This window comes from Chenopodium album, chromosome 21 (genome assembly GCF_948465745.1).
Source record: "Chenopodium album chromosome 21, dcCheAlbu1.1, whole genome shotgun sequence".
Classification (NCBI taxonomy): domain Eukaryota; kingdom Viridiplantae; phylum Streptophyta; class Magnoliopsida; order Caryophyllales; family Amaranthaceae; genus Chenopodium; species Chenopodium album.
In genome coordinates, this window is record NC_137854.1 from 3,533,618 (window position 1) to 3,556,475 (window position 22,858).

The window sequence follows — 22,858 nt, forward strand, 5'->3', positions numbered from 1 at the left end:
CTCATAATTTTCCTGCTATTTGATTCAGTGTAGTTACCACACAAACTATTTTTTGACTTATAAATTTTTCTTTCAGTTTGTAGCTGATGTTTGGTATGGGCGAGCCCACCCAAAACAGACGTTCGACATCTTGCCTGGTGAGGAACATGCAGCCTCAAATTTTGAATTGCACCAGGTATGATAATTTAGAATATTTAGATATCTTAAATGATTTCAAATTATTCAAAGATAAAGGTAAACAATAACTTACCCTGAACTCTTTTTTTTTTTTTAGGCTTTGGCAAAGCCTGCCAGGAGGAAAAGAGATGGTCCGTGTCCAAATTTCTATTTGGAGCAAGCTAAGCGTAGAAGAAAGAGGCAAGGTAAGAGGGTGTTTGGCTGGGGTGCTTGAAAAAACAAATATCTACTAATTTTTTGAATGCCAAAGCAAAAAAGAGAACTATTTTTTTTGGTTTTACATATTTTGTTTTGGTTTATATGCCACCTTCGCTCGTTACTCCATATTATTTTAATCTGTTCCTCTCTTCGTCAGATGTTTCAGCATCAAGTCCATCTGCATCATCGGAGTCTTCCTCTTTATCTTGCTCTCGATAGCAGAGGTGCATTACCATCAGCATCACGAGTATGACAGCTTTTACGATCTGAGGCCACCTCAACCTCCATTTCCAAATCTCAAGAAGGTTTTCCCGGAGATTCCATTATCCCCCAAACCTCAAATCCTCAAGTAGGTTTTTTCAAAGATTCCATTATCTCCCCAACCTCAAATCCACCCTCAGCTTCCAGTAAACCCCCTATAACAAAAAAATTTAAACGTCGGCGTTGGAAAAACCTTCACCCAAATGCCAATCCACTCCCTCCCCAAAATTCAGTCCCTGTTGAAATTGGTAGCCGAATCCGAAGAGTTGCCAAACAACCTAAAGGGCCACACAGATGTGTCCGGCGATGCTTTGATGTATTGGAGGGCTCGGGATTGGGTAAAGAGGAAGAAAGTGTGCAGTTTTGTGCTTAACTGTTTGGATAGGTGATAATTCCTCTACTCTCCTCCTCTTCTGTTTTGAGACATGCGAGCCGAAAGTTGACTTATATACTGTTTTTTTTTGCTCATTTACAGGGAGCTCACATTCATAGACTGTGGTGATCATTATGCGACTCTTATTGATAGCGGTGTTCTTGTAAAAAATGGGGAAGTTTCAGTAAATGTAAGTGTAATTCTGTACAATTTTTGTATTAAAATTATTTTATTTCATTTAATCTTTGTCTTACTTTGGATTTGCTTTGCCTAGTATGTTCGTGTAGCATCGGTCTTATACACAAAGGTTTGGGAAAAGAGGTTTATGAAGCGCAATAAGTTTATGTTAGATCCAACTGTTGCGGTAATTTGTTGTTTTTTAGATATTGAATTTATTAATTTGTGGTAATTTTAGATATTGAACTTATAGTATTTGTGGTTTTGCTCAGATGTCGGTTCTAGAAGAAAAAGATCCTGAAGTGGAAAAATATATTCACCTAATTAATGTCACTAGTGTCAACGACATTAATACGGTATTTTTTTCCAGTCATGGAAAAGGAGCATTGGTGGTGTGCCGCCTTTTCCAATAATAGGAAGGAGGTCCTAGTGATTGACTCAATGAGGGGGAAAGATGCTCATATAGTACATGCTGATTCGTTGACAAAGCTCGTACGTGTTTCTATAATTGTTTTGGTTTTTGATATAAAACTTCAGGTCCTCTAATTATGTTAGCTAATCTTTTGTTTTTTTGGGTAATCATCAGTGCTCTACCATGAACCGTATTTGCAAATTAATTGACAAAAATTGCAACGTGGATACGTCTGACTGGGACAGAATGGGTCTTGAGATGCCCAAACAAAAAGATGGGTAATATTTCTATGACACCCGTCTTTATTTCTTGATATTTATTTTTTTAGAACTAATCATTTTTAAGACACCACATCAGGGTTAGTTGTGGTGTGCACATGCTAGCTGCCATGAAGCTAATTGCATTTCAGTTTGTGGGTTCTATCATTGTGGTAAGATACTTGTCTCATTAATATATGTGTTGTAAAGAACCCGCTTATTCAGAAGCTCTGATCATTTCGTGTCATTGCTCGCCGCCCTGCTTCTATTTGTCTAGACGTGATCCAAGCGGGTTCAATTACAGCAGTTTCATAGTCTTTTCCCCTTATTCTTTAAGGTAGAAAGAAGCCCATAGGAGAGAGAGGGGGAAGGAAGTTCCCAATTTACCTTAGTTCATTGTTCACTTTACTACTACCACGACAGCCATCTACAGCCTTAACTATCCAGATTCTTCTGTATAATTCAAAAATGTAACAAATAACCTGATAGAAGCAGAAATTCACCATATTATTCTCCCTAATGACCCATTAATCACCAATGCTACCAGCTCATCTTTGACTTCACCCACTTTGGGGTTAACTTCTACAAATGGTCTTCTCAGTTGACCCATTCACCAATGCTACCAGTTTTCTTTCACTTCACCCACTATTAACAAAAGTCACACTATAAAGTCTCCTCAGGGTACAGGACACGTCAGGAAGGACAAGCATTGCCAAACATTCAAAAAAAGGGAAAAAAATCTTGGTGCTAATGCGTGCATAACTCAGGCATAGACCAATCATGGCAGTAAACGTGTGGCACCAAGCAGTCTCCTAATCCATGTAAAAAAAAAGGCCAAAAGACCAAAGCGACTCATCTACAAGTATATAGAGCTTGTCCAAAAATTGTGAATAAGCAAGCCAGTCCACCCTATTAGGCAGTTAACATTGCAATACCACAACTCCACGAACACATAAGTTTCATCCCACCATGTCAAAGACGCTTTTGTCTTGCCACAAAGATCCCAATTCACACAGCTATGACTACAAAACTTTCTCTATAAGTTAACGTACTAGGCATTAACATTATGGTATAAGGAGATTACCAGTAAATACTTGGTCTTGATCACCCTTCTAATTAGGTTTGTTATAGAAAAATTTACAGCATAAGGAGTTCATAGTCACAGAACAATAACTTCGAGCAGTAAACAAATGAACTTCACAGTTCACACAGCATGGTTTCAAGAGCCAACATCATATCATCATCTAAAACATACAGCTTATAGAGTAACACAACATCAGCAGCTAAAATTCAAAAGAGACCCAGCTAATTTCATCTGCATTGACCTCATACATAAACATTGAAATCATGGATACCATCTCAAACTTAAAACCACAACCAGAACAACATTCAAAATCCACATCAAAAAAATCTAAATCAAACATCATAATTCAGAGCAACCCAATATCAAATGCAGCTTAATTCAACTAAATTAGAAGCAATGAGAATGATTCATTACCTCAAATTCGGGTACAAGAAGGATCAAAATCATCAGGAGCGAGCCGAGCAATCCAATTACTAAGAGTCTTCTTAATATCAGTGTGATTAACATAAGCCAATTCATACATAGAACAAAGATTAACAATCAAAGTTTCATTAAGCGCCACAGTAGGAACCCTCTCAAGCGAATTCTCCAAAACCTTAATCGAATCCGATAAATCCCTCAAATACATCAAACACAAAGCCTTATTATTAATCGCAACAACATCGGAACCATCTCTTTCAATACATTCATCATACTCCCTAACTGCCGAAACATAATCTTTCCCAACCATATAAATCAACGCCTTATTTCTCCCCACCAAATTCCGAACTTCAACACTCAAATTCTCTTCTTTCTCCTTCATCAAACCCTCAACTTTCTGAAACGACAATTTCGCACCTTCCAAATCCCCAAATTGCAACTGCACATAACCCAATTTCGAAATCAACGATAAATTACCCATATCTTTCTTCAACATCTCTTTAATCAAAGAAAAACAAACCCCAAATTCCTTTTGATTCGAATGTTGACTAATAATCGTCGACAAAACGAAACTCTCTCTCCTCCGCCAAACCTCCCCATTACAACCCTCATCAATGCGAGCTCGAACAAATTGCAGAAGAAGATACAAACGGTCCAGAGAATCGGACCGGCGGCCCAGAAAAGACGGGAGAAGAGCTTGAAGCCATCGAAGAGAAAAGGGTATCATCGACCCGGTTCGATTGGGGTAAACACTCGGGTATGATTCGTAACGGTAAGAAGAATTGTCGAGATTTTCGAGGGAAGATTCAATGTCATCTAAGGCGTCGGAATAGCGACGGATTTTGGAAAGTGCGACGGCGTTGAAGGCGAGGTAGACGAGGTGTTCGTGAGGGTAACGGAGTTGAGAGAATGATCTTGCTGCTGATACTTTTTCGAGGATTGTTTTCCATGATCCTCGAAGTGCGAGTTCGTGGAGTGAGTTGATTTCGTCGGTGAATAGATTGTCGGAGGTTTTAGTGTCGGCGCCGCCGTCGACGGCGGTGGTGGTTTGTGTGTCGGAGGTTTCCATTGTGAGGAGGTTATGGATGGTGTGATCTGAGTTGAATAATAGGGTGTTGGTTTTTTTTTTGTGTTTGGTGAAATGGGCTGTGTGTTGGCCCAATAATATTATTTTAGAATTATGTTGGCCCAATAATTGAATTTAGTGAGCTATGTTGGCATTCTTGGCAAGGCATGGCCAACAGGCTAAGGTTGAGAATTATGGAATGAAAGCATTAAAAAGTTATGGGACAATATATGAATTGGATAGTTCATCTAGCCGACAAATACGTATGGGAAGTAGCTCACTATGTTGAGAAGTAGCTCATGTTAGTAGATAAGCAAAATTAAACGAAAGTACTTATCTCAATATTGTGTAGACCAATTGACAATTGCCGCGTCGTGGTAAACCACTGACCTAAAAGACGATTCCGCGCTACCCCGGTGCAGTAGATATCAAGCGGTCGCCCTCCAGGATAAGTACGGCGCCGAAATTTGTGTGCACTCACAAACCCGACTGGAATTCAGAATACTTGCCCAAAAACCGAAGGGATGTATTTTAAGATAAGGTAAGAAGTTAAAGATGGATGGTTTTGTTGTCATGTTTTTCGGAGGTGAATAATGTTGATTTATAAGGCAATGGAGGGAGTAAAAACAACCAGCAATTAAGGGGAAATGGTCATCAATCAAGTGGTGTAACATCCACCCATTAATCCCCAATAAGAGCTAGCTTTAATCAACATTAAAAGGGTAACGACTAGTCTTTAAGTAACAGCATTAATCAGCATTAATGCCCATTAAATTAGCAATAAGAGGAAGCTAAAATTAAGGGATTCCAATAGCCATTAAATCCCAACAGTAAAAAAAATAAACACCGTAACTTTCTTGGTTTTACTTCAAGAACTTCCAACAACTCAATGTCTAACCTTGTCCAATTCAAAAGTGTTTTTTCTGAAGATTGTATTGAAGGCTATATACTTAAAATTGGACTATTGGAGGTTTTTGTAATTTGATGTTAAAAGCTCGAGTGATTGTAAGGGATGCCTTTTGGGGCCATGAAAGATTGGTTTGGTTTACATATGACTACAGCCTACTAGATGGTCACATAAAATATTAAGATGGTTTTGAGTTAATACGGGAAATGTGTCTGCAGACTACATTTGCTAGCTAATTGCAAGTTATGCGCCAAAATAAATGGTTCAACCAACAGGTGATCTCCTAAGAACTTACAGAGTCCACGGGAAGCACCTTGTTTTCTATCATTTTGAATTCGGTTGGAAAAGTCAAATATCTCTAAGTTTATTTGAAGGTTATAATACATGTTTTCGCATTCATCCTTTTTACACCCCTTTCTCTCCATTTCTTAATTTTCAAACTCGACCCTCTTGTTCAAACACATCAGAATAGTTACATTGATCACATAATCGCTGATGAAATAGTTACAAGTCTTATGACTAATAATAATAAAGAGGTCATTGCCATTTGTCATACTAGTATAATATTGATCATTGTAGTAGTTATCCACCAAATTTTATAAGTCTTTCTTTATAAACGAACTTTCTTTTATTATTCCAAAATTTTGGCTTTACTTGTTTAAATTCTCCCAATATTAAACTATTACTCTAAGTAAACAACACCAAACAATTAATGGAGGAATATTAATTATTATTATCATCATATTAACAAATCCATGCAATAGCTTAATAGCTTATATAGTCACATACTCACATCAATTCGTATTTATTATAGTTAGAGGTTGTTATCCCCAAGTTTATACACAATAAAAATACAATTATCTTATTATCTTATACTTCGTATGATCTCATTGATTATTTGTTTGACTAAAGAACAAATAGATTTATGCATGTTTCAAGCAACTATATTTTTATAGCAAGTAGCCAAGTAGCAACGAATCCAACTATTCCGTAGTTAATACTCCCTCCGTCCCTTTATTACATGTCTATTTCTCCTTTTGCACGGGAATTAAGAAAGCTAAAGATTCCTTAAAACTAAAAATTGGGAGTACAAATATGCATGTGGGGTTAGAGAGAGATAGAGAGAAAGAAAAAAGTTGTTGAGAATTAGGAGAGAAAAAGTATTGGGAATTGATGTAAAGTACAAAAAAGAAAAAGAAAAATGATGATAAATCATCAAAACAAAAATAATATTGGCAAAAGATACAACCTATAAATAGAAATAGACACTTAATTTTGGTCACCCCAAAAAAAAATACAGGCATGTAATTAAGCGACGGAGGGAGTTCAAAATACGCCATATACTTTATAATACGAATATTTGCTTACATATACTTACTGGCGATTATGATTGAAGGAGACAGATTTATATCTTAATCTTATGGCCCGTTTGGGCTTTCATGTGTTTGCATTCAATTATGTAGATCAATGTGTTTCGCCATCCATTTTTTTAAGTTTAAAATATGATGATAGTTGAAGAATTGCATGAAATCAACAAATTAAAGACCAAGCAAGAAGAATTGAGTAGACTTTAAAAGATATTGTAAGATAATGTTGATTTGAACATGATAGAATTAATTTTTTGCATAATAATGAAGCATATTCGATCGATAAAATTAATGTAAAGACTTTGACTATATTACAAAGTTAACTAAATTGTTGTAACTGTTTGATGTTACATACATCTACAAAAGTAACATTATTGAAATTAATTACTCAACTCGTATCCAATCAAAGATTAATATGACACAAGCTAAGTTAAGTGAAGTATCCACCATAGTGTATATAACTCAAACTATACCTAATATATAAGATCCATTTTCATTTTACCTTTATCATAAGTACGAAAAGTGAAAACTCTATTACCTTAGTTGCCACTTAATCATCAAGTAATTTAATAAGCAACTTATGCAATAATTTTCAAATATTTTAACGGTATATATATCACTTATCTACTACTCGTACTTTATAAGAGCGTACCCTTAATACAAAAAATGTCTATGTAAGAAAAGATGCCTGTTATGTATACCTTATTTTCACTTATTTTAGATGTAATAAGTTTAAATAAGTTAAGTTCAGTTTAGGAAATTAAGTTCTAATAAGAGTTACCCATGTACGAATTACAACTAAAATAAAATAAGTTTTCATAAGCTCTAACAAGGTCATATAAGTTTAGATAAGGAAAAATATGCCTATAAAGTGAAAATCAAGTGAATAAAACACATCCCAATCATTTATAAAATAAAAAAATATTCCATACAAAAGTTTGTAGGCAACTAGATCAAAGAGTAAACCCCCTAGTACCCATAAGTCTATAACAATAATGTGATACACATACACTTATACTTTGTATATTTAATTGTTAATTTAACGTATGAAATTACTTGTGACTATACATTTGGGATTGAATATCCATAAATGGCATAAATTAAATTGAAATAGAAGCAGATAAGATCAGAATACGCCCCATAAACCATAACCCCATTAGGAAAGATGTAGGAGACAAAATACAGAACTGTAGTAAAAACGAGTAACACCACAACATGTAACATGACTAACATCTATGTATCACGTTGTATAAATAAATTATAATTTTTATATGTTAGATGAATTATTGAATAACGCGTAAATCAGATCATCTTGTCTTGTATTTTAGTGTCAACTACCATGAGAGTGTGAGTAGCATGACAATATAAAAATAGAAAGTAGTAACTTATTTTATCGCCAATATAAAAGAATATACTAGTATAATGAGAAAGCTGATAAAAGTTTGTGAATTATTCGTCGGAACGAACATGTCAATTATTGAACCTTTTATTAAAAGAAATAATACACGCATGTTATTAATTGACCGAATAGAATAAATTGCGATTCAAAAAGATCTTACTTTAGTGGTTGAATCTGAAAACTTGTACACTGGTAATCTGGTACACATAGATTTTCTCCAACTGCGTTTTCAGTTTTTAAGAGTTGGTTCAAAGAAAGTAGGTGAGCAGAGCTTGTGTATCTGTTCTTTCCCTATCTTCTACTCTCTCTCTTTTCTCCACAGCCAAAATAGAAAACGGAACAAAGCTAGTGAGACGTAGAGATAACATTATTGAGTCGATTGGTCTATGGCACGATTCGATCTAACATGAAAAAAGTATGATATGACACGACACGTTATTTTATGATCAGCAAGACATGTATCATATTGCTTAGGAAAAACGCAATACAACACATAAGCGTATATGAATATACTCCATATTAAATACTAACTATATAGACACGTCATAGTGGTCTGATACGTGGACTTAAAAAATACTACGTGCATGAACCATTTTTGAAAAATTTCAACTTGACATGGCGACATGCATATACTACCTCCGTTTCGCATTATCTGCAACAAACTTGGGTTGCTAATGCTTGTTTAAGAAAAGAAAGACATGTAATTAAGGTCAGGAGAGAGAAAGTGAAGACAGCTAATAAAAACGGAGCTCCACCGAAGTAACCACCAGTTCACCACCAACATCCACCCTTTTCACGACACCACCCTAATACCACCAACATCCACCGCATGCAACCACCACCAATATCCACCCTCTGCCGGCGCCCTGAACTTAACGACGCTACCCTCGACACCACCTCCACCCTTACTGACCCCCGCCTCAACAATGTGAACCACCGTGAAACAACATTCAACCATCTAAAATCATATCAACCCTCCCCGAAAACCTCACCCACACTCTCAAAACTACTGTACATGCCCAGCCCAAAACCATCTCCCATCAAATCAGAAAAATCCACCACTATGAATCACACCCCTAATCCGACAAACAAACAACCAACAACCCCAAAAATATAAGCAAAAAACTAAAAACGACTGTATATAACCTTTTATACACCGTCTAAGGCTTTATTTGGCCAAATTTGACCATGAACACTCTAGATCTAGAGTTTTCATGGTCAAATTTGACCATAAAATCCTCAACCTTTAATGGTGGTCATACTTGCGGAGTTGCGGGTCGTCATATTATCACTCGATTGTGAAAGAAGAGAAAGAGAGGAGTTTGGTGGTGATGGTCGGGGGAATTCGGTAGTGATGGTCGGAGGTTAGAGGTGAGTGTTGGTGGTGGTGGTTGGTAAAGTTTGAGGGAGGAGTGAGAAATATGAACAAGGAGTCACGGTGGAAGTTTTAATTCTGGAAAAAGTTGGGTTGAATTGGTAATTGATTGGTGGTAGTGGTTGGGATTTGGAAGCTAAGGTTGATTTAATTTGATTTAGTTTAAGGCTAATTAATTTGTGTTAGTAACTTAACAAGTCTGATTTTAGTCTTTAATTTTGATTAGGAAATTTTTAGTAAGGGTAATATAGTAATTTGATACAAAAAATTTACTTTAAAAGGAAAGTTATAGTTTGTTGCACATAATGTGTAGCATCCGTTTTTGGAAATTGTTGCAGATAATGCGAAACGGAGGTAGTATATGAAGTTAATGAGTTTAGTCATGACTCATGAGCTAGGCTCGACCAGACCCACAATCATATTTAGTAAAACGGGGAGAATTTAAATGTATAGCTGTATGTATTTTTCAAATCCAACTTTCCTAGTCCCCGTCCGGTAGTCAAACATACGTATACAAAGTACAGACATACATCCAATTATAGGAGTATTATTCGGTAGTATGGGCACACAGTAGTTGCTTTTTGCTTCAAACTAACGGAGTACTATTACATTACCGTCCATCTTAAAAACCATAAAAAAATGGAAACACGGTTCAAGAATATAATAATAGTACGTAATCATCTTTTTGGATAAAAAAGTGCAAAGTGATAGTCAAGATATTTGACTATCAAGAAGGGCAGACATTAAGAAGTAACCCAGAAATATCAATATGTATTAACTACTACTGCGGACAGCTAGCTACAAGTGTATTGATATTTAATTACAAACTATATGTATATAAAAAGCTACACAAACTCTAGCATATCAAAAATATATGCACCCCTTTCTTTTAAAACCAAACCACCCTTAGAGTTTCCTTCTACTCCTTGTGCTAGCTCCCCTGCCTAGCCGGCCACCACGACCGCGCAACAATTACCGTGACTAACCAAAAAAAAAAAAACTAGTTTGTCAAAGATGGCGACCGATGCATGTAGGAGGACGGGTTTAAAGTGTCCTCTATATTATGTGTTATTTATGATAATATTGAGTACTTGTACCGTAGAAGCTAAAACAAGATATTACAAATGGGATGTAAAGTATGAGCTCAAGTCACCAGATTGTTACAAGAAATTAGTCATTACTATAAATGGCATGTTCCCTGGACCTACCATTACTGCTGAACAAGGTGATACTATTGTTGTTGAAGTTACCAATAACTTGGTTACTGAAAACACTGCCATTCATTGGCATGGTATTCGACAGGTTAGTTTAATTACTTAATAACTTGCTCATTTATTAGCTTGGTACTTTATCTTTAGTTAATATTTTACCTTAATATGCTCATTTTTTTTATGTACGTGCTCTATAGATTGGAACACCATGGGCTGATGGTACCGAAGGCGTTACTCAATGTCCAATTATCCCGGGAGATACTTTTGTATACAAATTTGTTGTCGACAGGGTAATTTTTTTTACGTACTACAACAAATTTGTTGCCCAATTTTAAGATTAGTATACATTATTTATCGTTATACTTATCAAATATACGTGTTTGTGTACAAATTTGAACAGGCGGGCACATACTTGTACCATGCTCATTACGGGATGCAAAGAGAAGAAGGATTGAACGGCATGATTGTTGTTTCGGTTCCTAAATGGCAACCCGAGCCATTCACTTACGACTTTGATCGTAGCATCTTGCTAACAGATTGGTACCACAAGAGTGCTCTTGATCATACCGTAGGCTTGAATTCCAATCCATTTGTTTGGGTTGGTGAACCTCAGGTATTAGTCAAACATGTTAATTAGTACTTTAATTTTATTATTAGTTCTCTTAATCAATAATTTATACATACTTTTATATCAAAATTCTACGTATTACTTTATTTAGCTAAATAATTCAATTGACTAATTCAATTCGTTACATGTTTGTTTAAATGGTATAGTCACTCCTAATACAAGGAAGAGGTCGTTTCAATTGCTCAGCCGTCAGCATTGCTTCCGAGCCAGATGTTTGTAACGCTACACGTCCCGAATGCTCCCCGTTTGCCTTGACTGTCGTCCCTGGAAAAACTTATCGCCTTCGTATTGCTAGCTTAACTTCTTTGTCTGCACTCAACTTTGAGATTGAGGTAACAATTTATACTACATATGAATTTACCTTATTTATTAATCATTTTGTAACATTTTTTAAAAAAATTGTACTACGTATTATTGATTATTATACTGATGTGCACACTTGTATATGTTACCAGGGGCATAACATGACGGTAGTCGAGGCAGATGGACATTTTGTTGAGCCATTTGTAGTTAAAAACTTGTTCATCTACTCAGGAGAAACCTATTCAGTTCTAGTAAAGGCTAACCAAGACCCATCCAGGAACTATTGGGCTACAACTAATGTTGTGAGCCGAAAGCCCGGAACCCCAACAGGTCTAGCCATCTTCAACTATTACTCAAATCGAATAGAACAAAACCCACCAACTACCCCTACCACGGGCCCCATGTGGAATGACTCCGAACCAAGAAGAGCCCAGAGTCTAGCAATTAAGGCGCGGAAGGGGTTTATTCAAACCCCACCAGCCACCTCAGACAAAGTGATCATTCTCCTTAATACTCAGAATAAGGTTAATGGGTACACAAAATGGGCCATCAATAACGTATCCTTCACCTTACCCACCACCCCGTACTTGGTGGCTCTCAAGGAGAACAGGTTGAGGAACAAACTCCACCACGTGTTTGACCAAACACCGCCTCCAACCGGCTACGATTGGCTAAACTATGACATCAATGTTAACCAATCCAATGTCAATGCGACCTCTAGTAACGGTATCTACCGTAACAAGTTTAACACGACTATTGACATTGTGTTACAAAATGCAAACATGATCAACCCTAACAACAGTGAAACTCACCCGTGGCATTTGCATGGGCATGATTTTTGGGTGTTAGGATACGGAAATGGCAAGTTTGACCCCTTCAACGACCCGAAAAAGTACAACTTGGTAAACCCGATTATGAAGAATACGGTTCCCCTTCATCCATACGGGTGGACTGCCATACGTTTTCGGGCCGATAACCCGGGTGTTTGGTTGTTCCATTGTCATATAGATGCCCATTTTGCCATGGGTATGGGCATTGTTTTTGAGGAAGGAATTGAAAGAGTTGGTCAATTGCCTAACAACATTATGGGTTGTGGACTTACCAAACGCCTAATCACTCCATAGTTCTTTAATTATTAGCCTAACTTCAGTGTTTCAGAATTCTTTTATTCTTACTTTAATTTATCCCTCTAAATTTAAGAGATAAATCATCTTTGTAAATATTTTAAATGAAAAAATGTCTTTCCTTATTTGTACGTACGTGTATTAGGGGTGCAAGTTATTTGGATAAAGACTATAAAGCATGGTTTAATTCGAAATATTTTGTATTTGATAATGGATCGGCAAATTATAATTGTACACACTATTTATTAAATGCCATTAATAAACGCGTATTTGTGCAATTAAATATTTTGAGTTTAGTCATAAGTTTTAGTTTGCTAAATCCCTTCACTCAATGAACAACAATTCCATCTCCAAATCATACATGTACAAATCACTATATTTGGTACAACCATGGGTGGTTTGTTTGTTTTTAGTTATGATATATCTATACAACCCTTAGGAATTAGGACTGTATTTGAAAATTTATGAAAAAATCATGCACCGATAAGTGTTATTTGTGTTTAATACGTAATCTTTTCTTTCGTGCTTAATACTTAATCTATTTAAATTACTCGTAATTTAAGTAAATAGTCCCATGGACATACAAAGATGGGGCAATTATGGGTGTTTGAATAACGTCGTGGTATTTCAAATAAACCAGCTTCCTCTCTTCCCAATTTTATTCCCATGTTCTAACCCTATAGTTGACATAATGCATTAATGTACATCGCTATATTGGTCAAATTGGACAATGACATATCTTTGGGCTGATTTAATTAAGATTGCAGATAATGACCGCAATTGAAATTGTGTACTCCGTATTAAGCTAAACAAACGTAGTAATCTATACAGGTGCTTTTTTTTTTTTCTTTCTTTCTTTTTTCTTTTTTTTTCACCTGAATTAATTTAAACTTGGGATTTTTTGAGAAAAAAAATACCTTATATACATCAAATTTTGTTTGAAACTACCTTATAAAAAATTGTTGTAAGAAACTACCTTATAAAAACTAAATGTTATAAGTTGTTACCATGTACTTAATTTAACGATATAAAGAAAGAGAAGGGGAATTAGGGGTTATAAGGGCGCTATGGAGAAATTGGGTGGGAAACGGAGAAAAAATGACTGAAAGTGGGTTATTAAACGTCCCTTATTCAATGCAATACTTGGGCAAAAGGTAGTTTCTTACAACATTTTTTTAATAAGGTAGCTATTTACAAAAACTAAGACCCTATAAGGTAGTTCTTCACAAAAAGTCCTTAAACTTAATTTATTAGACCTGATTAGCCCTAATTTTCATGTTATATTTTATACACTTGATCTGATCGGAGTTGATCTTATCTACTTCATCAAAATGAACAAATTTTCCAACACAATGCTTATCATTGTTGCAACCACAACTAACACGATGATCTAATTAATGCCCGTGATGATAAGGGTTGATTTGGGTTAGATTGATCATTATAGATGATTAGGACTAGTTACCTGTACTTTCAAACACTCAAACATTCGCGTGACATACCCACCAAGTAACAACGAACCGTGGTGTATGATCATACACAAGTACAACTCCTTTGAAATTAAAGTTCTGATAGGTACTTAGGTAACGTTCATAACTTCAAAAATGTAATATTATTTACGGTGTATATAATATAAGTTGCAAAATGCTAAATTCTGTATGTATATATCTATTAGTCCAGCACCATGCACATGTTGTTTAGAGATGCTACTGGTTGTGGTATGGGAGATGGAGGAGGGACCTTTAAATTTGTCTCGGATTTACAATTTGGAACGATATAGAGTAAACTAATGTAAAGAATCAGGAGCACATGTATGGCTGCAACGCCTTCAGACAGCCAGGAGCCAATAAGTTACAACATTAGTAATACATGGATAGGATCATGGGATTACAGAGACTTTTAGGAGTATTAGCTTCATTGCATATTGAGTTGTGGAATTTTATGGTCAAAATTTGATGCAGAGGTAGCAGAAGCATCTTCACTGCATTGGATATGTCCTCCTACTCCGATTTCTACTATACCGCATCCCATGGTTGCAGGAATCGCCTCTACTTGCTGTCCTGTAACCATCGCGGATGATGCTCCCCCTACACCAGCAGCCCCCCCTGCCAATTCTTGCTGCCAATGACCAATCAATTCAGTTTAGTACTTATTTGACCTTATGAAGAGTAAAAAAAAAAAAGATACTAAAGGATATCATTAAACCTTGATAAGGGAAGAATATGATGTGGTGTTAGACTGCATCAATGCATTGAGAAGCTCAGTTGAAGTGTAACCCTGATGCCATGTTTGAAGTCCTCCGATCCCACCTGTTTGATCATGAGGATGATGTTGCTGATGTTGATGTTGATGTTGATGTTGATGTTGCTGCTGCTGTTGCTGTTGTTGTTGCTGCTGTTGTTGATGATGATGAGCAGGTGTTGAGCCTCCCATCTGAGTGTTATGTTGATTCATGGCAGCATTTATGGCATTCCCCCCCTGCCCATGATTCAATGTTTCGTATATAGTTGTTGTTCCCGGTGCTGCTGAAGAATGGTTTGGCCTTCATTTTGTACCAATACAACATTGAGCCAGAGGATACTCATTCATTACAGGCTTCCACACACACAAAAACATAAGATTTTTAAAAAAACAGCAAAAAGTAATTTACCTCATGGCAATGGTATTAGAAGGGTCAGAGCTAGTGAAAATTTGGCCTTGATTATGACCATTTTCTGGCAACCAGCCTATGTCTTCAAACAATGTTGGCATCCCTTCACTCGTGTCCAAGAAAATCTTTCGATTTTACAATGATCAGCATATTAGCCAAGGAGTTATAAACACTTCAATGTTCAAAGACAAGGCAATATCAATAGCTAGTATTTACCTGGACACCTGAAGGGTCATAGCTTGACATATGATTACTCAACAAGTATTTCTGCAAAGGAAAACACAATATAATCAAGCAACTACAAAAACAGATTCCTTAATTTTAATAAAGATTTGATACTAACTCGATTTATAAGTCTGTCCATACGCAGTACATACCTTTCGTTGTGAGACGTGTGATAAAGCATCAATGAGATTCTTCTCACACGATTCTAGTTCTCCCATTGATGTGAAGGTCATTGGATCAGGCTCATAAATCCTACTCATCAAGTTTGAACAAAAAAATAAGTCAGGACATGTATTCATCAGCTCATAAAAATTATGCAGGGGGCTAATTCTTAGGAGAATAGTTACACACATACAATTTAATCATGCATTATTATCACAACTCTTACTCTAATCAACCGCGATATGGAGTAAAACAATGCAACATTGAGCAAATCAAGATTTAAAATTGACAATAACAGAATGTTAGACATTGTGTGTCATTAAACAAAGTTTAATTATAACCTTAATTGATCCTCAGCCATCTGAAGTTGGTGTTGCAAGTTATTCACTTCTTGTTGAAGATCCTGCTAAAAAACACAAACCCAAGCCAAATTAATATCTAAAGTAGTCCATTTACATTTATTTAGGAAGGAAGATAATAAATATATACCTCCAAGTTTGAGTTACATCCTCCAGGGCTGCAGTAAAATCAACTTAGATGTCAGGAAACATAAAATAAGATTAAAAAAAACAGAACGCAACATGTGAAAAACCTTTTTATTTATTGTTACATGATGAATTGTATGTACGCGTTTGTGTGTGCTTCTAAACGAGTTTAAATAAGAGAAAGGATGAGGAATACGAACTTGGCAAGTTGAAGAGCAATGTCATTCTCCGTCTTGAGCTTTTTAAGGGTGCCTATCAAGTACTGCAAGAACATAGAGATTGATACATGACCCTTTGCCAATTGCTAGCTTAGACATTAAATTGAATGGGATTCTTTCCAATAACTAGACGAGTCACTTATTGTAAAAATTAGGCAGGGGTTTGAGAATACAATGTTTCTCATTCGTTAAAAATTTCCCCATTTTCATTTCGTAAAGATGGTCTAGTAATCGGAGAGAATCCTCTTAATAATAAAAATATACGAGTATAACAAAAGATTTATAATATCGTACCTCTCGATTATGAACGAAGCTGTTCAATGGAATTGAAAGAAAGGAAAATCCACTAAAATGTCAGTAAATATTGCATATTAATCCATGCAAGGTAAAATCAAAAAATGAAGAACAAAACGAATAAAAATTGAAAAAAAATCTTACTTTCCCCTATCATGGTCGGGAAGATTAATGTAACGCGTTAATACATCTTCAATTCTACACAAAATCAAATAAAATTAATAACAAAAATCGTAAACAAATTAGCCAAAGTTACGCAAATATCACACATGGAAAAAGTTTCCTAGGAAAAAATTAACCTTTTACGGCCAGAAAAATGGCTAAGACGACCAGAAGGCGAAAACATAATAAGTGCAATATCAATGTCACATAAGATAGAGAGCTCGTACGCCTTCTTAATGAGTCCATTTCGTCGTTTCGAAAACGTAACTTGACGATTGGTGTTGTTCTCAATCCTTTTGATCTGAAGCTTAACCCGACCCATGATAAAATTATTGTACTTAGGTTATTTTATGTTCTGTACACAAAAAAAAGATAAAATAAAATTAAAATAAAATAAAAAGGAAAATGATGTAGGCGAAATAAAGATGATGAAAAGGAAAAAAGAAATGAAGGGACAAGAGAAAAGAGAGATGCGATGAAAAAGGAGAGGAGCATGGATTTACGCTGAGGAATTGAAGAGTTTGAGTCAAATTTTCATGATTTTCTTTGATTTGTTGTTAAATTAACTGTCATGGCGGGTGATGTGGAAACCATTTTTTAGGCTTGTATTTTTTTTTTTCAATGATTTTGGAACGAAACAATTTACGGAGTGTTTTTTTCAACTAAACACGCATATTAACATACAGACTAATGGTTAACATATTGAACATATCAATCACCTCCGATTTATAAAATAATCGCAATATTTGACTTTTGCCTTATTCATAAATTTACTTTGACTATTTTTTAAGCAATTTTTAAAAAAAAAAACATACGTAGTATATTGCTATGTACAATAGTACAAGTTTTACACTTCATATTCGTAACATTACTTTTTGGGAAGCCCTCAATGAAATACAGAATATGTCTATTTCAGAGAACATATAATTTTTATCTAAATATTACATGTATTTGTCATTTTGTGTATTACCATGTATTTGGGATAAGAAGAGTGTGTGAGTGAGCACATCTCCTCCAACCAGAAGAAGCACAAAAAAAATTAAAAATGGCGGTATGTGCAACTGCAGCAACAACAGCAGCACTGACAGCCATTGCCAATGCCAATTCAAGTACATCAAAAAAACTTTCAAAACTCCAATTCCGAACTCTGAATAGTCTGAAACCAACCTTGAACAAATCTAACACAATTAGTCCTACCAATTGGTTGGATGATGCTGATAAGAAAATTTCAGGAAGTGTTGCAGGAGCGCGAAAAGTACTAGAAATGGGACTTATTGGAGTTATGGCAGCTTCTACTATGGCTTTTGGGTTTCCATCAGAAGCAGATGCTTTAAGAGTAGAATACTATGCCACTACTGCAGAGCCTTCTTGTGAACTCAATGTAGTTCGTTCTGGCTTAGCTTACTGTGACCTTGTTGTTGGTTCCGGTCCTGCAGCTCCTTATAACACCCTTATCAATGTACCACATCTCATTGACAATCTTTTTCCATCCTACTTTTAATTCTTCCTACCTTAACTTGTTTAAATTTTGATTGGTTTATGGAATTTAGGTGCATTACACTGCAAGATTTGGTGATGAGACTGTCTTTGATAGCAGCTATAAACGCGGTAGGCCTCTCACTATGCGCATTGGTGTAGGAAAAGTATGTTCTGCTCTGCTCTTTCCCTTCCACTCTTAAGGAAATCAATCTTTCTTTCTTTTGGTGATTTTATTATGTGTTTCTTATACTTAGAGGAATAGTTGAAAATTAGGATACTTTTAAGCTAACTACCCAAGTAAGACTAGCCTAATTTATTGTTCATGTACTGTAAGCTTTTTCTTTTGCATATCACAGGTATATTATGGTTTGTTTGGGGCTGTAATTTGCAAATTGCATAATCAAATTGGAACTTCTCTTTCTCTAAACCAGTTTCGCAGCAGTAAATTGTTTAGGGAATACATATATATTTCTGATCAACCATATAATTGTGCTGAATATTTCAATTTCATTTCAAATTGCAGGTTATTAGGGGATTGGATCAAGGGATTTTTGGTGGTGATGGGGTACCCCCTATGCAAGTTGGTATGCCAGCTTGAAAGATTAAATTTTTGCATAATATGTTTTGCAATGCTTCTATATAGTCTTTCCTTGGAGCTAAATCTCTGGATTCATATGCAGGTGGGAAACGCAAGCTCCGTATTCCTCCAGAGTTAGCCTATGGACCAGAACCAGCTGGTTGTTTTTCAGGTATAATGCAAAAAACTGTGTTCATTGAAATACAGTCAGAAAAAGGTCTCAAATCAGAACATTTCTAAAAAATTACTATATCAGGTTGCCTAAAACCCCGGTTTGTGTTCTTTAGCTATGACAGTACTTTAACAATTGAACTAATTACTTCTGCAGGTGATTGCAACATACCAGCCAATGCAACTCTGCTTTATGACATTAACTTTGTGAATATATACTCGGGTAATAGGCCAAAGTGAACACAATCTTGCTCAATGCACACTTGATCATACTTGATTCGATGCACCAAGAGTTCAGTCCAAGTGAGCTCCTCTCCCTCACTCTAAATTTCTCTAGTAACTAGATACTGTACATTTGTACCAGTAATCTTAGCATGTGCTCAGGTAAGAAGCAGACTAGCTAGTCTGCTACTAGGCTAATCTTGAGTGCCTTACTAAAGCACATATGTATCTTTCGGCACAAGCCTGGAAATGACTACTTGCTGAGTTAAGTATATAGATAACAGCAATGTTTCAATCTCTTAAATGTCATCCATTTGGAGATATTTCTATCCAAGAGCAACCAAAAAGTTGCAGTTGTTTCATTGACTGTATTTAATAAAGTCAATCGAATTGAATATGTGTTCTGCTTTAACCACCCTACAGAAATCTTATTGCAATATAGACTAACAGGTAATTCAAACAGCAGCTTCCACTGCTCCAAGGGAAACACCATATCAGTTTCCCCAAGTCACAACAGATGCCTACCAAACATTGTTCGAAAATTGGAATGTTTTTTGTTATTTCAGATTATACTGATTAGTTTTGGTAAGAGACTGTCAGTTTATCACATTTTCGCTATACATATATGTATCCTATTGTAGAAGTTCCTCATCCTGTGCTATTGTTCTGCACATACTCCATACTTATTTTCATATATACTTGATGTACTTAGTCTTAGCTTAGGTGCCTGTATTGCAAGCTTGATTTCAGATAGTATTGTTCTTACTAATTGCCTTTTTAGCCTTAAGAGGGCCTTTTTAGCTACGATAACTAAAGAATTTCAAACAAGGATTATCCATTATCATGATTACTGGAGTAGGAAATAATATAAAAGTATATTAGTCATCAGAAGTTAGTATGGGAAATTTTACATAACATATCCAAGTGTAACACTAGGATCAAACTATCAAAATTGGAAGAAAAAAACAGAAGTGATCTACATGATAGAGCAAGCATTTGGGTTATCATCACTGAACATGGTCATAAGAGGGTCCTGATCATATCGCGAGACTGTAGCATTTTTTGGGTTTTCAACGAATTCCACCTTCCTGACATGTCCAGGAGGAGCTTTCTTATCATAAGCAACCGCGGCATAAGGCTAAGACACTAAATTGTAAGGCACATATGGCCATATTTCTGCCTTCTTCCCTGTTGATTTTGCCTTCTTCAGTACCTTATTTGCCTCCACATACCCTGTAACTGTCACCTTCTGCTGCTTCCTGTTGATCTCCACTGACTTCACCCCTGCAAAAAGAATAACATTTCGCAAACATCAGAATTTGGCAACAAACTAAGTCCAACAACAACGATAACAAAACCTTACACGAACCAAGAATACAAACTATTAACTGTAACAAAATTTAGCAAAAGGCCGGGAAGAAGAAATTTACCAGATAATGAAGATAAAGCTTTCTTGACTTTAAGCTCACATCCATCACAATCCATTCGAACTTTGAGCTCCACAGTTTGAAACTGCTTCCTCTTCTTCTTGTGCATATGTCCACCACCCATCATTTCTGAAAAATACTCCAATGTACCTCCAACTCCCATACTTCTTAATTTTCTTTTACGAGCTAATATAAAAAAACAAACTCGAAAACCCTTCTAACCAGAGTTTTATGGCTCTATCCACTCCCTGAAACTGTCGCCTTAGAGAAGTCTTTTTGCAACCAAGGATTTGCGAAATGAATGCACACAAAAAGTACTAATAATCTTGTATTGTAACTGAAATGTGTTCTCCAAGAAATATGATGTATTATGTTGTAAATGTTTGTAGGATGATCAAATCATATGTATAATGAGAGGGAGGCAGGTGAAGTTTTATAGCTAAAATGACATGGGAGAGACTTTGTAGGAAACTACTCTCCAACAAACTAGATTCCTTTCTTTGCCTCGTAGAAATCTCAGTTTCATAACAAATGCGAGTATGTAACAACTAAACTATACTATAAAATAAACTATAAATTGGACTGCTTTTAATTTTTAAAATAAAGAAACTGTGATCTTATTTCTTTCCCTTTTTGCTACAAATGTGTAATGTACAAGAAACTTTACCTTTTATCTCTGTTCTTTCTTCACTAGCTTTCTTCTAACGGCTTTTTTAGACAGGATTGTGGGCGGTTCGAAAGTTCAAACACATGAACTGTTTAAGAACAGCGTTAAGGAAAGCAAAAGGTGATCAAAGATCATTAATCAGTCATATTATTATAAGAGATACTTAATAATATAAGTACTCTACATGTTATTACTTTGTACCGAAGAAAAAGATACTTAAGAAAGTGTGGAAAATTTATGTATTCTCATCCCCAAACCTATCCCCATCGTTGGAAGGTACAAACTCTAACTACCATACTTGATCCGACTTGCATACAACCAAAAACCATACCCAATCCACTACTCATTGCAATACCTATCAATATTATTATTAAAACTCAAAGGCAAGGAGTGTCATATCGCCATGTGTCACTTTTTTCCTTCTTATTTAGCCACGTCATCAATCAAATTGCCACATAATCAATTACATGTACATGTTAAATATGTGTCAATAAATTGTATGATAAATTAATTAATCGTATTATAGTATTGATTGTATAATAATCAATTAATCAGTTGTTACAAAAAAACAATTAAATTGATTTTCACCACCCAAAATAAGTTTTGTAACCGGTGTATTTATTTTGAGCTCAATTAAAACGATGAATAATTACAATAATTACAATGTATTTAAATTGCTTTGACCCACTTAATTTGTAACGGTATGTATTAATGTGATTTATTTATTGAAAGTTTTCCTATCAAAGTTTAAATATTTTTCAGTTGCGAAAATGTATTATACCAACATAAAAAGAATAATTAAGTAATATCCACAATCTTCCATACCAAAAAAAAAAAAATAAAAAAAAAAGAGAAGAAAGAAACCCGGGGCATCGCCCGGGTCACTAACTAGTTATCCACTTAAATGATTATATCTACCTTGCCCCACTACTTACCTCTAATATCCACGTGTCACACGATCCTTCAACACCTACTTAGTTTAAATTTTTGACAAAGTTGTTTAACACTAGATTTTCACTTGATGTGTAATAATATAATTCTTAAATGCTTATAAAAAAACACCAAATCAAACATGTTATTTAAGAAATAAAAACTAATCATTGTATATTTATAGGTAAAATCTTGAATTCTCGATCAATACATACTATGTACACAATTCACCTTCATACCGGCTTTACTACTATCATAAATGGAAACTCCTATCCATACCCGATCTTATCGGGAATTCACCCGATCCCCCCACCCCCTATCTTCCCTAAGTAGTAAGTTCACTAAAAGTAGCATCCATTAGACCATTACCTTTCTTCACATTACACTTTGCATAAGACATTAGATCTTTGTCATAATTGTCAAAGTAGCTTACTACAAAATATAAATTTAAGA

At 35.4% G+C, this 22,858-nt stretch overlaps 4 protein-coding genes and 1 pseudogene across 5 annotated transcripts; 2 read left to right on the forward strand and 3 right to left on the reverse strand.

Moving 5' to 3' along the window:
* Positions 1-3,206: 3,206 nt before the first annotated feature.
* On the reverse strand, positions 3,207-4,443 carry LOC145600871 (uncharacterized). The gene has a single exon (XM_081656728.1). The coding sequence runs from the start codon at positions 4,426-4,428 to the stop codon at positions 3,355-3,357; it is 1,074 nt and encodes a 357-aa protein (XP_081512854.1). The 5' UTR covers positions 4,429-4,443; the 3' UTR covers positions 3,207-3,354.
* A 6,044-nt stretch (positions 4,444-10,487) lies between these two features.
* Positions 10,488-12,792, forward strand: LOC145602623 (L-ascorbate oxidase-like). Its single transcript, XM_081658797.1, has 5 exons — positions 10,488-10,775; positions 10,882-10,974; positions 11,085-11,297; positions 11,459-11,644; positions 11,768-12,792. The coding sequence occupies exons 1-5, from the start codon at positions 10,488-10,490 to the stop codon at positions 12,737-12,739; spliced, it is 1,752 nt and encodes a 583-aa protein (XP_081514923.1). The 3' UTR covers positions 12,740-12,792.
* A 1,858-nt stretch (positions 12,793-14,650) lies between these two features.
* LOC145602683 (agamous-like MADS-box protein AGL104) lies at positions 14,651-17,254 on the reverse strand. The gene is made up of 12 exons (XM_081658848.1): positions 17,070-17,254; positions 16,915-16,968; positions 16,771-16,789; positions 16,459-16,520; positions 16,263-16,290; positions 16,115-16,176; positions 15,764-15,863; positions 15,603-15,653; positions 15,387-15,511; positions 15,163-15,278; positions 14,942-15,045; positions 14,651-14,854 (listed from the first exon to the last, which is right to left on the reverse strand). Exons 1-12 carry the CDS (start codon positions 17,252-17,254, stop codon positions 14,651-14,653), a joined length of 1,110 nt encoding a protein of 369 aa, XP_081514974.1.
* Positions 17,255-17,904: 650 nt separating this feature from the next.
* Positions 17,905-19,743, forward strand: LOC145601518 (photosynthetic NDH subunit of lumenal location 4, chloroplastic-like). Its single transcript, XM_081657550.1, has 5 exons — positions 17,905-18,391; positions 18,483-18,575; positions 18,935-18,995; positions 19,092-19,160; positions 19,317-19,743. The coding sequence occupies exons 1-5, from the start codon at positions 17,978-17,980 to the stop codon at positions 19,397-19,399; spliced, it is 720 nt and encodes a 239-aa protein (XP_081513676.1). The 5' UTR covers positions 17,905-17,977; the 3' UTR covers positions 19,400-19,743.
* A 494-nt stretch (positions 19,744-20,237) lies between these two features.
* Positions 20,238-21,033, reverse strand: LOC145602795 (heavy metal-associated isoprenylated plant protein 23-like; annotated as a pseudogene). Its single transcript, XR_014104619.1, has 2 exons — positions 20,812-21,033; positions 20,238-20,665 (listed from the first exon to the last, which is right to left on the reverse strand). The product of XR_014104619.1 is annotated as a heavy metal-associated isoprenylated plant protein 23-like (transcript).
* Positions 21,034-22,858: the final 1,825 nt, after the last annotated feature.

Bases quoted from the DNA above. Each gene is read 5' to 3' on its own strand.
- LOC145600871 (XM_081656728.1), bottom strand. From the start codon at position 4,428: ATGGAAACCTCCGACACACAAACCACCACCGCCGTCGACGGCGGCGCC.
- LOC145602623 (XM_081658797.1), top strand. From the start codon at position 10,488: ATGGCGACCGATGCATGTAGGAGGACGGGTTTAAAGTGTCCTCTATAT. The intron at 10,776-10,881 runs GTTAGTTTAATT...CGTGCTCTATAG, and splicing joins ATTGGCATGGTATTCGACAG to ATTGGAACACCATGGGCTGA. The intron at 11,645-11,767 runs GTAACAATTTAT...ATATGTTACCAG, and splicing joins CACTCAACTTTGAGATTGAG to GGGCATAACATGACGGTAGT.
- LOC145602683 (XM_081658848.1), bottom strand. From the start codon at position 17,254: ATGGGTCGGGTTAAGCTTCAGATCAAAAGGATTGAGAACAACACCAAT. The intron at 16,969-17,069 runs GTTAATTTTTTC...GATTTTGTGTAG, and splicing joins CATTTTTCTGGCCGTAAAAG to AATTGAAGATGTATTAACGC. The intron at 14,855-14,941 runs GTTTAATGATAT...GGTCATTGGCAG, and splicing joins CATATTCTTCCCTTATCAAG to CAAGAATTGGCAGGGGGGGC.
- LOC145601518 (XM_081657550.1), top strand. From the start codon at position 17,978: ATGGCGGTATGTGCAACTGCAGCAACAACAGCAGCACTGACAGCCATT. The intron at 18,576-18,934 runs GTATGTTCTGCT...TTCAAATTGCAG, and splicing joins TGCGCATTGGTGTAGGAAAA to GTTATTAGGGGATTGGATCA. The intron at 18,996-19,091 runs GTATGCCAGCTT...ATTCATATGCAG, and splicing joins GGTACCCCCTATGCAAGTTG to GTGGGAAACGCAAGCTCCGT.